Here is a 17,440-nt window from a genome sequence, read left to right on the forward strand (position 1 = left end):
TGATGAGGCTGCACTGATAGGCAGCACTGATAGATGGTACTGATGGGCACTGATGGGTGGCACTGACTGACGACACTGACTGGTAGCACTGCTGGGCACTGACTGGCGGCACTGCTGGACATTGATGGGTGGCACTGTTGGACAGCACTGATTGGTGGCACTGATGGGAGGGCACTGTTGGGTGGCACTGCTGGGCACAGGTGGGTGGCACTGCTGGGCACTGCTGGACACAGGTGGGTTGCACTGATGGGCACAGGTGGGTGGCATTGCTTGGCACTTGTGGGTGGCACTGTTGGGCACAGGTGGGTGGTACTGGTGGGCAGTGATCATCAAGGCACTGATCATCAGTGCCTTGATGATCAGTGCCAATCTGTTTTCTGATAATTGCCGGTTATCAGCAGTACTTTCCTCACACTGTCGCATTAACCGGCAACTGCATTTACCCGGTGATCTGCTGTGTTATTGGACACAGCTGATTACGTGGTAAAAAGCCGCTGTAATTGGCCATTTACAACATCGCGTGATCAACTGTGTCCATAGTCGTCATTTGCCATAGAGCGGTTGGCAAGTGGTTAAGTAGCATAGGGGTTTTTAATAAGTTTCAGCTGCTTTGGTGTTAATGAAATTGACAACAGGTGCACTAGATGGGCAATGAGGCAACCCACAAAACAGGAATGGTTTTACAGGTGGAGGCCACTGATATTTTTTTCCCTACTTATCTTTTCTGACTGTTTTTTACTAGTTTTGCAGTTGGCTAGGGTCAGTATTATTATTGGTAGCATGAGGCGATACCTGGACCATACAGAGGTTGCACAGGAAGTCCATTACCAGAAGGTTTGCTGTGTCTCCCAGCACAGTCTCAAAAGCATGGAGGAGACAAGCAGTTACTCTAGGAGAGCTGGACAGGACTGTAGAAAGTCCTTAACCCATCAGCAGGACCGGTATCTGCTCCTTTGTGCAAGGAGGAACAGAATGAGTAATGCCAGAGCCCTACAAAATTGCCTCCAGAAGGCCACTGGTGTGAATATCTCTGACCAAACAATCAGAAGCAGACTTCATGAGGGTGGCCTGAGGGCCCGTCGTCCTCTAGTGGGCCCTGTGCTCACTGCCTGGCATCATAGAGCTTGATTGGCATTTGCCATTGAACACCAGAATTGGCAGGTCCGCCACTGGCGCCCTGTGCTTTTCACAGATAAGAGTACATATGACAGACATAAAACGGTCTGGGGAAGCCATAGAGAATGTTATGTCGCCTGTAACATCGTTCAGCATGACCGTTTTGGTGGTGGGTTAGTGATGGTCTGGGGAGGCATATCCATGGAGGGACGCACAGACCTCTACAGGCTAGACAATGGCACCCTGACTGCCATTAGGTATCAGGATGAAATCCTTGGACACATTGTCAGACCCTACACTGGTGCAGTGGGTTCTGGGTTTCTCCTGGTTCACGACAATGCCTGGCCTCATGTGGTGAGAGTATGCAGGCAGTTCCTGGAGGATAAAGGAATTGATACTATTGAATGGTCCCCATGCTCGCCTGACCTAAATCCAATAGAACACCTCTGGGATATTATGTTTCGGTCCATCCAACACCGTCAGGTTGCACCTCAGACTGTCCAGGAGCTCAATGATGCCCTGGTCCAGATCTGGGAGGAAAAACCCCAGGACACCATCCATCGTCTCAGTAGGAGCATGCCCCAACATTGTCAGGCATGCATACAAGCATGTGGGGGCCATACAAACTACTGAGTACCATTTTGAGTTGTTGCAATGACATTTCATCAAAATGGACTAGCCTGCTGCATCATTTTTTCACTTTGATTTTCTGGGTGTCTTTGAATTCAGTCCTCTGTAGGTTAATAATTTTCATTTCCATCAATCAATGATGCATCCTTATGTTCCTAACACATTACCCAGTCCATATCAGTATAGATATCCAGCATGAGATTTTTCCCCAATGAAATATCATGTGTTTTCAAAGTGTTCCTTTAGTTTTTTTGAGCGGTGTATTTTCTTAGTCCCTGTGACATCCTTTCTTATTTTAGCCTTACACAGGACTTTGGAAGTGTGCTGCTGCAGTCAGTTAGAAAGTGCATATTATAAAGCCTAGTACACATTATGAGAAAACTGAATGAACAACCGATTTTCCATGAAGGTGTGCATCCTGATAATGGTATTAACTTGTATGAAAATTCTTGACCTACGTAGGCAAATGTTCTTTCTTGTGTATGATTTCTATGTTCGTTGCCACCTTCTTCTGGGTCAGTCTTTGCTTCTGATCAAGCAAGTTTTTTCTGTTCATTTATTTACATATAATTACTGTACACATTGAGCGAAAATATTGTGTTCATGTACAATAAACATTTTCTAGCTTGCACCTTTGTTTTGCTTCTTTTTTTTTTTGTCCGAACAGTTGGAATCGGCTGTCAAAAGCACTATACTAATGGTCCTGCATACAGAAATTTTCATACGATTTTTCTTATTGGGCCTTTAGTTATCTGTATGTGGCACAGTTAGTGGAATGTGAGCCCTTTAGACTGAAAACATAGGAAATTTCTGATACACATACAACTGCACAGAGTCAGTTTGATTTCTTCCACTCAATAGTAAACCTGCAAGTAATACTTTGGAACGCTCATTGATTATATGGCTGTCTGGAGAAATCTGTTAGAAACTCTGTATATAGCTCTACAGAGCAGACAGTGCACAGTCCACATGCACTTTTCTGCTGCACAGGAAACTATTCAGAGAAAAGACATAGAGTATACCATAGATCAGGGGTGGCTAACCTGTGACTCTCCAGCTGTTGTGGAACTACATTTCCCATGAGGCATTGCAAAGATGGGAAGTTACTGACTTGCAGAGGCATGATGGAACTTGTAGTCCTGCAGCAGCTGGAGAGCCGCAGGTTGGCCACCCCTGCCATAGATGCAGCTACAAACTTATAAACAATGCTATCTACTGGTTAAGGAATATATTTCTACTGAATACTGATGTAGCTGTTGTATATCAACAATCTATTCCATGACCCCTACTCAACAACTACTCCTGATATTAGTCCCATTTTGGATCTCAGGTCTATAAATCTGTTTCAGTTCACTAAGAGATGTCATCTCTTCAACAGAAGCTCTGATACACTTTTGTTTCCCATGGGTTGGAAGTCTTTGCATCTCATCCCATGAATCTGGCACAGGTTTTAATGCTACATAAGCAACAAAGACTGACGTTTGGTTTAGATGCCTTTATTACTTCTGGTGGATTTCCTGATTTGAAGCCTCTTGTGGCCTGGTTTTTTCTTTTCCAGTATTTGGATTGTCTGCATTAACCACTTGCCAACTGTGACATGGTAACAGGCCAATCACAGCGGCCTTTTACCACGTGATCAGCCGTGTCCAATGATACACTGATCACCGGGAAATGCAATTGCCGGTTATTGGCTGCACTTTCCTAACGCTGTCACAGCGTGAGTAAAGTACTGCCGAGAACCAGCAGCTGTCAGAGGAGGGATCAGCACCGATGAACAGGGCAATGATGATGAGTGCCTTAATGATCGGTGCCCAGCAGTGCCACCCACCAGTGCCACCCACAAGTGCCCAGCAGTGCCATCCACCTGTGCCCATCAGTGGCCACCAGTACCAACCACCAGTGCCCATCAGTGCAGCTCAGCAGTGCCGCCCATCAGTGCTGCCAGTCAGTGCCCATCAGTGCTGCCAGTCAGTGCCCATCAGTGCCGCCAGTCAGTGCCCATGTGTCCCGCCAGTCAGTGCCCATCATCAGTGCTGCCTATCCTTGCCACCTCATCAGTGCCGCCTATCAGTGCCCATCAGTGCTGCCTATCAGTGCCCATAAGTGCTGCCTATCAGTGCAGCCTCATCAACGCAGATCAGTGAAGGAGAAAAATTACTTGTTTGCAAAATTTTATAATAGAAACAAAGAAAAATTTTTTTTTTCAAAAGCAGCGAATAAATACCACTAAAAGAATGCTCTATTTGTGTGAAAAAAATGATAAACATTTCATATGGGTAAAATGTTGCATGACCGCGCAATTTTCATTCAAAGTGCAACAGCGCTGAAAGCTGAAAATTGGCCTGGTCAGGAAGGGGGTATAAGTGCCCGGTAGGCAAGTGGTTAATTTCTGTTTCACTTTGTTGCTTATCTTCATGTGACACTGATGTGGAATTTCCCTCAGTTTGAAGAGTTAGTGTAAGTTCATGAAATTTTGAACACACAGAAGTTTCATTAAAAATTTAACTTCTGCTGATGGTTACCTTGTTTATGTCTTGGTGTAGAATTCTGTATTTCTTTTAGCGATTCACTGTACCTCACAAGTCAAAAATATTTCACACATAAAAAATGGCTTTGGGTCAACATCTGAGACCCAGAATATTTGAAATATCAAGAGAAAAATCTAATTTGTGATTAAAGTATTGACAGAGACCATTGACAGCAATAATGAACTTTTATTAATTAATATAACACACAAACACAGTCACATAAACCCAATGTTAAAAGAATGTTCTGGGTCAGAGGTAGTAACCCTGGATCTAATGAATCAAATGTCATCCATACAATATGCTTCATTAATAATCACACTCTATAAATATATTAATTGGACTGAGAGCTCTCAGAGAAGATGGACAGACATAGAGAGTAAAGAAATATATACAGTATAGGAAAAAGAGTGGCCACTAAAAAATGCAGCTACTGTATTGATGTGTCAATGATGTATCCTCACTGTCCGTTGCTCATCTTGTGTAAAGGTATGCTGAATAAACCATAAGGATCCCAGATGTAATAAAGATCAAGGAATAAACTGGTGGATATAGAGATCACCAAGTAGTAGTTTCACTGGAATGGTTGCATTAAAGCCATCCTTAATAAATATCTATATAGGGTTAGTGTGCTGGTCAGGAAGGGAGCAGCTGAATGTAATCCAGAGGAGGAAAATTAAATATAAACACTACCTATGGATGTGGATCCACTCATATATGTATAGACAGATATCTCCCTCATACATAAATCCATCATACATAATCTCAAGCCACCCCTTAAAATTCTACACAATCTCAAGCCACCCTTTAAAATTCTACACAATCTCGAGCCACCCTTTAAAATGCTACACAATCTTGAGGCACGAATTACAAAATGTAAAAAAACTAAACTAATAGTTTTACATAATACAGCAACATCTGCACATGTAGGACACCCAACATCAGAGGTGATTTATTCTTCCAAAGCAAATACACCTTTGCACACTGGTACTGACTAGTATTCCATTGTTTCTCTTCTCTCTGTTTCTCTCTCTCACTCAGCTAATGTGACCCCAGTGCTGATGGAGAGTGGCAAGCAGGGATGCTGATCAGGTGCCCAATGTTCTTCTTAGCAACTGATGACATCATTATTTTTTTATGTTATCAGTGGCTAGAAATTTGTAATGGTGCACAATGAAAACCTGTGGCTTTGTGTAACTAAAAGGCAGGCTTGTTCCACATTCTGGCTTGTATACATTTTGTGGCAATTTTTAGGCCAAGGCACCCCTGAAGAAACTTGAAGGCACCCTGGTTGAAAAAGACTTACATAGAGTATGGTTTATTCTTTCTGCAGCCTCATTTTGTTCTGCGTTGTATGGTACAGTAGTTTGAAATATTATGCCAATGTTTTCTGAAAATAAAATGTGTGTTATCATCTGTATATTCAGTTCCATTGTCTGTGCGCAATACATTCGTCATTATGCCAAATTTGATCCAAATTCTGTTCAAGTTTCTATGTTTGATCACATGGACTAATTTTTATTCAACTTACATAATCATTCTCAGTTAATTTCTTTATTGCGTCAGGACACCTGTGCCCAAGTCGTCTGTGCCATGTGTGAATGCAGTTTGAATGGTTTTCCTCCTTGGCAGTATTAACCACCTCATTGCAGTTCAGCTGATACAGTTCATCTGCAATTTTAGCCTTTGTAAGTAAGATAGCAGCTTTTTGTGATGGCACAACTGACACCTTGGAAGGTCACTACATGGCTGTGTTTTGTGAGCTTCTTCACTGGTAAAAGATTAGTTTCAAGAGCAGGGACATACAGGAAATATTTCTCAGGTATCTTTCTGGTGACACTGGGAAATAGGACAGTAAAGAAAACCGTTGCCTATTTCTTCTGATTCCATTTTTTGCCTATGTGGTGATTTTTTTCTGTTTTACTCTGCTCAAGGTGAATAAAGAAATTTCTGTCATTTTGTCATGTGACACGTAGCTCCTGAATCAACATACCATGCCTGCAAAGATTAGGTGCAATTTTTGGATTGGAGAACATATTCATTATCTGAAGAAAAATCAGTTTCTTCCTTCACACTTATGGCCTTCTGTAGTTTAGTTTGTTTTTGCACTCTAACTTTCCAGATTCTAAAATCTTCCTTGAAATTGCCTTCTTTCTTGCACTCAAATCATTCACATGTTTCTTGTTGCATGTTACTGTTTTTATTCCTATTTTACATCTTTAAAGCAGATTCTGTGGCAGAAGCACCATCACTATTAATGTTTTCTGTTTTACGCTTATATTCATCCACAAGCTTGCTCTTAACATATTCCAATTTCTGTTCATCATCTGGATGTGCATCAAGTGGTGAGACAAGTATTTCATAACTTTCTGGTAAACCACTAAGTAACAATGCTGCAACATGAAAATCTTTTATTTCTTCTCCTTTACCTCTCAGGCATTCAACTATTTCCACGGTGTGCCTTATGTAATCCTACATATCTTGACCTTTCATCAGCTTGGTTTGGTATAGCTTTCTAATAAAGTACAATTTATTGCTGAGATTAGCTCTTTATTCCCCTTTTGTAATCCTTCCCACATTTCTTTAGCAGTTTCACTTACATATATGTAGAATTTGATCATCTTCACTGCTAAGAGAGATTGTGCTCTAAACCTTCTGGTCTTTCTCTATCCTCTCATCTGAAGGGTGTTCTGGCTTGAAATTTATACATATCAACATACCTTCTCTTATTAGCAGCATTTTCATCTTGAATTTCCAAGACTGCTAGTTCTGGTTTGTCAGGTTTGCAGCTGTATTGCAAGCATTGTTCCAGCTGTATTACTTGTCATTTCTCACTTATTCTGTTGCAGTCTTATTTCTGTTTCTGTATCTTGCACTTCTTTGCTGTAGTTGGCTACAGTCATGGCCGAAATTGTTGGCACCCTTGATATTTTTCCTGAAAATCAAGTATTTCACACAAAAAAGGTATTGCATTAACACATGTTTTGCTATACACATGTTTATTCCCTTTGTATGTATTGGAACAAATATAAAACAGAGGCAGAAAAGCAAATATGACATAATGTCACACAAAACCCCAAAAATGGGCTGGACAAAAGTATTGGCACCCTTAACTTAATATTTGGTTGCACACCCTTTGGAAAACATAACTGAAATCAGTCGCTTCCTATAACCATCAATAAGCTTCTGACACCTCTCACCCGGAATTTTGGACCACTCTTCCTTTGCAAACAGCTCCAGGTCTCTCTTATTGGAAGGACACCTTTTCCCAACAGCAATTTTAAGATCTCTCCACAGGTGTTCAATGGGATTTAGATCTGGGCTCATTGCTGGCCACTTCAGAACTCTCCAGCGCTTCTTTGCCATCCATTTCTGAGTGCTTTTTGACGTATGTTTGGGGTCATTGTCCTGCTGGAAGACCCAGGATCTTGGACGCAAACCCAGCTTTCTGACACTGGGCCCTACAGTGCGACCCAAAATCCTTTGGTAATCCTCAGATTTCATGATGCCTTGCACACAGTCAAGGCACCCAGTGCCAGAGGCAGCAAAACAACCCCAAAACATCATTGAACCTCCACCATATTTTACCGTAGGTACTGTGTTTTGTTCTTTGTAGGCCTCATTCCGTTTTCGGTAAACAGTAGAATGATGTGCTTTACCGAAAAGCTCTATCTTGGTCTCATCTGTCCACAAGACGTTTTCCCAGAAGGCTTTTGGCTTACTCAAGTACATTTTGGCAAACTGTAGTCTTGCTTTTTTATGTCTCTGTGTCAGCAGTGGGGTCCTCCTGGGTCTCCTGCCATAGCGTTTCATTTCATTTAAATGTCGACGGATAGTTCGCGCTGACACTGATGCTCCCTGAGCCTGCAGGACAGCTTGAATGTCTTTGGAACATGTTTGGGGCTGCTTATCCACCATCCGGACTATTCTGCGTTGCAATCTTTCATCAATTTTCCTCATCCGTCCACGACCAGGGAGATTAGCTACAGTGCCATGGGTTGCAAACTTCTTGATAATGTTGCGCACTGTGGACAAAGGCAAATCTAGTTCTCTGGAGATGGACTTGTAACCTTGAGATTGTTGATATTTTGCCACAATTTTGGTTCTCAGGTCCTCAGACAGTTCTCGTCTCCTCTTTCTGTTGTCCATGCTTAGTGTGGCACAGACAGACACACAATGCAAAGGTTAAGTGAACGTCTCTCCTTTTTATCTGCTTTCAGGTGTGATTTCTATATTGCCCACACCTGTTACTTGCCCCAGGTGAGTTTACAGGAGCATCACATGCTTGTAACATTCTTATTTATCCGCAGTTGTGAAAGGGTGCCAATACTTTTGTCCAGCCCATTTTTGGAGGTTTGTGTGACATTATGTCGAATTTGCTTTCTTTCCTCCCTTTTTTTGTTTTGTCCCAATACACACAAAGGGAATAAACATGTGTATAGCAAAACATGTGTTAATGCAATACGTTTCGTGAGAAATACATGATTTCCTGGAGAAATATCAAGGGTGCCAACAATTTCGGCCATGACTGTATGCCTGGGTGTTTGGGGCCCATAACCTGTTAGAGATTCTGTATATAGCCCTAGAGAACACACAGTGGCACAGTACACATGTGTTTATCTGCTGCTTCTCTGCAAACAGGAAACATGAAACTTTATTATCCAGAAAAGACATAGAGTTTAACCATAGCTTCAAACTCACTGCCATCTAATGGTTGAAGAGTATATCTCTATAATGTGAAAATTATGTACAGTTGCAAGAAAAAGTATGTGAACCCCTTGGGATTACGTGGAGTTTTGCATGAATTGGGCATAAAATGTGCTCTGGACGTCATCTAAGTCACAACAATAGAAGAACACAGTCTGCTGAACATAATACTACACAAACATTAGATGTTGCCATGGTTTAATTGCACATAACATGTAAACATTCACAGTGCAGGGAGGAAAAAAGTATGTGAGGCCCTAGCTTAATGACTTCTCCCAGAGCTAATTGGAGCCAGGAGTGAGCCAACCTTGACTCCAATCAGTGTGATGATATTGGATGTGTTGCTGACAGCTGTCCTGCCCTTAAAAAACACACACCTGTTTTGGGTTTACTGGTTTCAAGAAGCACTGTCTGATGTGAACCATGGCTCGCAGAAAAGAGCTCTCAGAAGACCTACGATCAAGAATTGTTGACTTGCATGAAGCTGGAAAGGGCTACAAAAGTATCTCCAAAAGCCTTGATGTCCATGTGTCCACGGTAAAACAGACTGTCTACAAATGGAGAAAGTTTAGCACTGTTGCTACTTTCTTTTTTATTTATAATCCTGTTTTCACAGCCTTTACGAATAATTATCTTAAGTGATTTCTTGAAAGGTCCCAGAGGATTCTTTTTCAGCAAGAGATATGTGTCTTTATCACTTTAGCACCAAATGTGATTAACCCCCCAATTAGTGCAACTTTCTTTGCTGAGATGAAGGGTTTCTTCCCCTGCAACAAATGTGTAATCTGCCTCTGTAACAACATAAGGAAAAAGAAAATTGACAATTTCATCTCTACAACTACAGGAAAGGCACATACAATAGATAATTTAATTTCATGCAATAGCAAACATGCCTGTTCAAAAAACAATATGTCGAACCACAAGAAGATTTAGAGACGGCTTAAGGGAACATGTGAACAGCATCAAAAAGGGCTATAAAGAACACTCCCTTTCTAAACATTATCATTTATGCCATAACAGTGACCCTTCCTCATTAAAATTTATAGGCATAGATGTCATAAAAACACACTGGAGAGGAATGAATAAAAGATGGGCAGTTTCTCAGCTTGAATCTAAATGGATATTTGAACTGGATACCTTATATCCCAAAGGACTCAATGTTGAGTTCGATATCAATTGTTTTATAGATAATAGCTAAATTCACATTTTCTGCTTTATTATCATGAGTATTTTTATCTTCTTTATTCCCACCAGCACTCCTCTTTTTATTGTCAATGCAATTTTAAAAGCATTTTAGAGTATACTATCTTATCCTAGTTTTCATAGCTATTCTATTCTATCTTTTAGGGCGCACGTGCAAGGTAGCCGACAGCATGGCGCGGGTTGTACCGCGCATGCGTGAAATAGCGGGCAAAATGGCGGACACGATGCACACGCGCGCCATTTTTTGCCATATATAGGACATACCAGACGTTGGACATTTGCAGGCACACCCCCTATGACTATGTGCTAGAGCATGAAATGCATAAGGGAGGAGCTGCAGCGCCCTGACGTCACGCCGCCGAGGCCCCTACTGGTCCGGCGGCCATCTTTACTTCCAGTATATGGTCAGTTTTTTTGTGATTTTACTTTGTTACTTACCTGTGATTGGATTAATAAAACCCTCTGAAGCAGTATCACGCTATTCTGGCATCCTTTCTTGGGGCTCTTGATGAGCCTTACCACCCACAGAGCCTATTACAGGAAGAGGTGAAAGGTGCTGCATCCCACTGATGACCCAGAGGGGAGTCCGTACCAGGGTATAGATGTCCATAAGAGGATCCGGCTGGCCCATTGAGATATATATGTTCTCAAATGCATGATGTTGTCGCGCATCTGGTGAGTGTGTAATTCTATTATTTATATATCACCAGAAGACACAAAGAGGATCACCTTTATCTGAGACTTCACGTTTATTGATTGATATACAGACTTTGTCACCTCAATAGCACTATTAATCACTTTAATGAATGAGCATTTACACTGTGTCACTTTATATATCTGCCTGTGCTGATTGAATTGTCACTTTAATTAGCACTATTTTCACTTTATAATCAATAAGTTGTTCGATTAACTTCATTATTGGTTCTTGAAATTTCATTATTGGTGATTTCATTGCACTTTATTGTATTCAGAGATTCTACAGAATTTTAGCGCTGCACCTTGTTTTATCATATGGGATATATCTGAAAATTGATCAATCCTGAAGTACTGACAACCAATCTAATTTCTTGAGGCCCAAAAATGTCAGAACAGTACAGATGTCCCCCAAATGACCCCTTTTTGCAAAGTAGACAGTCTGACATATTTCATAAGAGGCATGGCGAGTTTTTTTGAAGTTGCAACTTTTTTGTCATAATTTTTTAGAAAATGAAGAAATAAAAAAAATTTTGATTATTAGGTTTTTTTTTCATACTGTCACCAGTGTGTAGTACAGCGTCATCATATAACTGGTGTGACGGTGATTAGGGACACTGACTGGTGACATTACGAAAAAAAAAAATATATATATATATATTTTTTTTTAATTTTAATTTTATTTTTTTTATATTTTTTATTTTTTATTGCATTTTTTTCTCTTTTTTTGAGATTTTTTTTTTCATATTACACTATGACTAAAGTAGTGTTACCATAGTAACATTGTACTACTTTGGGGAAGTGATCAGTATTTTTTTTTTAACATAATATGATTGCTTATAGGAAATCATTTCTTTGCTATAAGCAATCATTTAACTGAATTAAATCGATTCATTCAAGTTTTTTTGTTGTGATTAGCTATTGGCCACAGCTAATTACATTACACAGAAGGGCTGTGATTGGCCCTGTCTGTGCATGTGATCACTGTGACCATTCACAGCTAGACACACTTGTATACAATGGATGGCATGAAAGGAAGCCATCCATTGTTTACAGCTGTCATGTGACCTGCTGTGATTGGTCACAGCAAGTCACAAGGTACTGGCAACAGGGCTGGTACACAGATCTGTCTTTCGGCTGTGTCTGAGGTACACAGCCAGTGACAGGGCTCGCCACAGCACAGCCCTGGGGGCACGCGCAATGCGTGATCAGGGCCAGATCGACTAGAGTGGTTAATAGCAAAAAGTAAAAAATATAGTTTTTTTTTCAAAATTGTTGGTCTTTTTTTGCTTGTAGCACAAAAAATAAAAAACACACAGGCAATCAAGTACCACCAAAAGAAAGCTCTATTTGTGTGAAAAAAAGAATGGAAATTTCATTTGGTTACAGCGTTGCATGACCACGCAATTGTCAGTTAAAGTATTGCAAAAAATGGCCTGGCCAGGAAGCGGGGATAAATCCTCTGGAGGGCAAGTTGTTAAGCAAGAAGAAAAATACATTTTTTTTTAGCTCAAATCCTTGTATGTAAAGGGAGGGGCACAGTCTTTAGTGAGCAGACATTTTACAGATGTAGTCCTTTCTATTTCTTCTTCTATTGCTAATGATTGCTTCTACAGTATTATGATAAATACAGTATATATCTTTTTAAATGATTTTTTTGATCTAGAGGTCTCAAGGGTGGCTAATAAGAATATACAGTATGTAAGGGCATGGTCTTGGTTCTGCTATGTAGTAACGTACTGTCTTTGTGCTTTGTGGTTGTAACGTGTTTTGCATGATAAGAAGAGGAACACATCCAAAAGTTTGCTTCCTCCATACCACCTGACACATTGCTTCTTCTGAATTCAGTGTCATCGGTGACACCATGAAGAAATATCTCTGCTAATTTTTTCCCCCTATACACTAAATATATATCACCAAGCACATGCCCCTTTTACAAGTACTTCTAAAAGGCTCTTCTAAAATGGATCACTTGAATTTCTAGGGTATTATCTCATCGTTGGAGGGACAATAACTGAAGTCATCTCAGAAAGTTGTTCTCAAGAGTTAGAAGAAAATGAAGAGAATGCTGTTCCCCAGACATATTATAATAGGAGCTACAATGATTCTGGTGCTGTTTGTTGCAGGCTTCTGGTAAGTCACTTTGTTCCTTCTTATTTTTCTGTTTTAAATTTTATTGAATGTCCTGGGCATTAGTTTTGGTACAATGTTGTGTTTATGTCTTGCATAAACCTTTACTGACTCCAAATGTGCTGAAATGTTTTGTCACGCCATCATTAAAATTTTTCTTTCGTGCCTTTTTTTTAAATTGAAAATTTCACCCTTTTACAGTGATGTTCACTGTTTATAATCACTGCATTAACTCAGCATGAAATCTAGTCCCGTCAGACAGAATCCATTCATCCGACAACATTGCAAGAATAGACTCATTGATAAATGGTGCTTATTATGAAGCAAGTTATATACTTGTAGTTTTTGGTGCAGTTTCTGTTTGATATCTTATGAAAAGTATGAAGTGACGTGCAATCTCTTTAGTAGGAAATATGACCTGATGTTGAGTCACAGTACTAGGATAAGCCTGCTTCAGGCTTGAATTGTATTACTTATGATGTACCATCACAGTCAAAAAATATTGGAATAAAATTACACTTTTATCATGTTATATTAACCTCCCTAGCAGTCTAATTATGTCAGTGTTTCTGTGCTCAAAGCGGCACAATGTTTTCAATGGAAATATGTTGTTTTTTTATTGTAGGACTGTAATTCTTAGGAATAACTCAATGAAATCTGTCCGAACAAGAGTCTAGTAAACATCCTGGGTATGATAAAATTTTAAACACAAAATCATAAATTATAATATAATAAATAATCATAAAAAATAATAATATAATAATAATTGTAATTCAATAATATAATCAAACCAAAAACACTGAAATTTGAAATAGAGCGCCAGGTTCGCACATCGCTGAGCAAAGTCGCAAAATCATTTTCAGGGTCTGATGACGAATTTCCCCATGAATCATTATCACTCAATTCTGCAAGTGAGTCTAATTTACTATCGCTGTTCTCTAGCTGATCTAAAATTATGACCTAAAGGGACGCTTTTTGGAGGCCATGGACGTTTCTCAGTTTCCAGGCAGAACGAACAGTAAAAATGCAGGCAGGGCACAGGACAGATCACTACGGACAAAATGTATGTGAAATGGTTTGATACAGTAATGTATTACTATGTGATTTTAGTGTATTGAGTGAATGTCACATTTTTGAATTTCCCGCCGGTTCCATCCCCTGTATGTCCCGTACTTCCCGACGCTTGCAGGGAACAGAACCCGGAAGATGGATGCCGGCATCGGCCGGAGGACATGGTCAGGGACGCTGCAGGAGGGACATCGCTGGAGCTCAGGACAAGGTAAGTGCTGGAGGGAATCCCTGAGCAACGCTGCATGGTATTCCTGAGTGTAGCTCGGGGTTACTGCTTCTGATACTGAAAGTTAACCCCGAGCTACACTCGGGAATACCGCCAGGGGGGTCAAAGTGGTTACTAAACCCAGGACCCTGCATTCACTATATCTGGTCTCGCACAGTACACAGAACATGTAAATGCAATTATATTAGTGAATATAAACTGCTAAATACCTTTTCCCATCAGCAGTATATAGCAGTCTTGTGACTTCTATCAGTGTCCTGAGCACTACTTAATCTTGTAGGAGGAGTTTTCATTCTCCTCTGACTGTCCTATGAGGCTGTATGACCCCTGACCCTCTTTCCAGACAGTGCTGATTGGCCCTGTGCTGAACACATGCACCCTCCTAAAAAAAATCTTACTATGGCAGATGTTTGGGGACAGTAGAAGGGGAAGTTCAGAGAAGACAGGATCAAACAGCTTTGGGTTCCACAGTGAGTACAAGCATGCTTTACTGCACATACAGACTGACCTTACTGATGTAGGTTTAGTGACACTTTAAAAGCAGCTAGGCAAAAACATACATATAAAAAACACATTTTTCCTAATTTTTGTTATAACATTTTGCAAATAAAAAATTGTTCTTAATAAATTTAGGCCAAGATGTATTCTGCTACATTTATTTGGTGAAAAAAACCCAAATCAGTATTTATTATTTCTTCAATCCTGAAGTACTGATGGCCAATCTAATTTCTTGAGGCCCAAAAATGTCAGGACAGTACACATATCCCCCAAATGACCCATTTTTTCAAATTAGACAGTCTGAGGCATGGAGAGTTTTTTGAAGTTGTAATTTTTCAGCATATTTTTTGGGAAAATGAAGATACTTAAAAAAAAAAAAAAAAAAAAATTTTTTTACGTACTGTCACCAGTGCAGTACAGTGTCATCATATAACTGGTGTGGCGGTGATCAGGTACAATGACTGGAGATTATGGCTTGCAGTATGATCAGCTATACTGACTCTGAACAGACTGAAAAACTCAGAAAAAAAAGAATCTTCCCGGTTTCCTAAAGTCTCTGTAGAGTACAGAAGAGAAAGGTGGTTACTTTAGGTCTCACAGATCTTTAGAAAGAGCATAGGGAACACAAAGTACCCCAAAGAAACGTCATGTGCCTTGACATGTTTCATCTTTAGGATGGCTTCCTCAGAGGGTGTGGTTACGAAGATTATTGTGTTGCAGCCTTACAAGATTCTTCAACAAACTTTATTCATAATGAACAAAGTATCTCAGTATAAACTTTAACAATAATGAAGTAAAAAATGGAGGACTCAGAGGTGGATTTACTAAGACTAGAGAGTGCAAAATCTGGTTCAGGTGCCCATGGTAGCCAATCATCTTCTAGCTAAAGCTTGCTCAATTATGTTTTGACAATAGAACCTGGAAGCTGATTGGTTTCCATGCAGAGCTGCACCAGATTTTGCACTCTAGTTTTAGTAAATCAACCCCACAGCCTGGGCTGCTGTCAGAAACCATGGGGCCCCATACAGCTAACCTGGCAGGGTCTTCTCCCCCCCCCAAACAAAAGACAGTTTACTATGCTACAGTTATGAATGAACACAGTGAGTGCCACTAAAAAGGTAAATGTGACATATTTACTGGATCCTTCCCCACTCTCCATCCTGAAAGATGTGATTATGTGTTTGCAGCTGCCCATGGGAAGGCGAGGAGGGAAGGCAGCAGCACTGTGGGGGTACACAAGGGGCCTGGGCAGCAGGGCAAAATGTATGGTGCACAGGGAGGGTGATGGTTGCAGTAGGGGGCAATTACTGGAACCAATCCCCTCTGTGTCTCTCTCTGCAGCAGCTGAAAGCCAGCGGGAGGAAGAGGAGAAGAAGCCAGCTTTCAGCTTCTGTAGATATCCCATACAGGGGATCAGTTCGTATAATTGCCCCCCCTACCATGCCGATCACCCTCCGTGTTCACATCTGATTCACCCGGCCTGGGCCCCCCTGCTGGCCTGGGCCCCGTACAGGAGGACTGGTGGAACCCCCTTATCCATGGCCCTGCCCACAGTGTATATGTATGTAGACAAATTCAACCCTGAAGATTGCTGCCAAGCAGAGGAGGATATGAAAGCCAAAACTGGAACATGGAGGGGTGACTAGGGCTTTTTTAACATTCTTAAACCGATGAAGGGGGGACTGTGGAGCTGCCAAAGGTGAAGTTGGGCTTTTAGACCTTTAATAGCACCTTTAGCACAGTGTTAGAGGATAGAGAATTTAGTCATTTATGGTATAATTTAACAAAAATGCTACATCTTTCCCTGCACTATACACAATAGGTTTGATTTACTAAAGGAGTAGAGCGTGTGTATTTTTACTTAGCTTTGCGAATAAAGTACAGCTGTATCCATGTTGATTGCTCAATCGTATGCAAGGAAAAAATAACATACAGAAAATCAACCAAATTTCAAATCCACATGCTACAAATATACCTACAAAAGCCAGAGTAGGGGAATATGTTTAGAGCCATCATTTAGGTTTAACGCTGAACTGACTTTTATTCTGTAAAATGTAGTTTTTTTCCCTATTTTACAAGAACATGTAATTTTAACACGGAATATGTATATTTGTTAAAGTGAAATAGTCTCATCTGTTACGGTTATTTTTCAGATCATATTGCTTCCATGCAGTAACAAAAAATAATGTCCTTGTTAACAGAATACATAGGTTTCAATAACATTGCACACATACTGTGGGACATACAAAATGAGAACTACCATCCTTTTTCTTCTTCAGGTCATTTGCTTTTCAGAAAATTTCCAGTTTTGGGAATTTTAAAGTTTATGAATAGTCATACAGATCTGGATAGAGTAAAGGAGGAATAAAAACCATGTCAGTTTTTTTTTTCTTTGCCATCTCTGACCCGTTGGGAGATTTTCCTTCAGTCCCTGCCCTGGAGAAACAACAGGAAGTTGGAGGAAATCGTTACAAAGTGGGTAGAATTTTCCAATTGCACAGTTATCACAGCAGCGGGTGACCCTAGTAAAAGATTTACCCTTACCTTTTGTTCTGGTGACATTTGCAAAATTTTGGGTTTCCCATTACTTTCTGTCATGGTGACAAGTAAAGACAAGTAAAGAGGGTAAAACTACTTAGCA

General features: G+C 40.4%; 1 protein-coding gene across 2 annotated transcripts in view; it reads left to right on the top strand.

Moving 5' to 3' along the window:
* LOC149462799 (histo-blood group ABO system transferase 2-like) overlaps positions 1-17,440 on the top strand; it is a 136,561-nt gene that overhangs the window by 60,120 nt on the left and 59,001 nt on the right. For both annotated transcript variants that reach the window (XM_089676324.1, XM_089676325.1), the window contains one exon: positions 12,859-13,007. In XM_089676324.1, the coding sequence (XP_089532450.1) occupies positions 12,931-13,007 (77 nt within the window). In that variant the 5' untranslated portion in view covers positions 12,859-12,930. The remainder of the gene's footprint in view (positions 1-12,858; positions 13,008-17,440) is intronic.

This window comes from Staurois parvus, unplaced genomic scaffold (assembly GCF_062004578.1).
Source record: "Staurois parvus isolate SC_StPar_1 unplaced genomic scaffold, SC_StPar_1.0 ptg000166l, whole genome shotgun sequence".
In the NCBI taxonomy this organism is placed as follows: Eukaryota; Metazoa; Chordata; class Amphibia; order Anura; family Ranidae; genus Staurois; species Staurois parvus.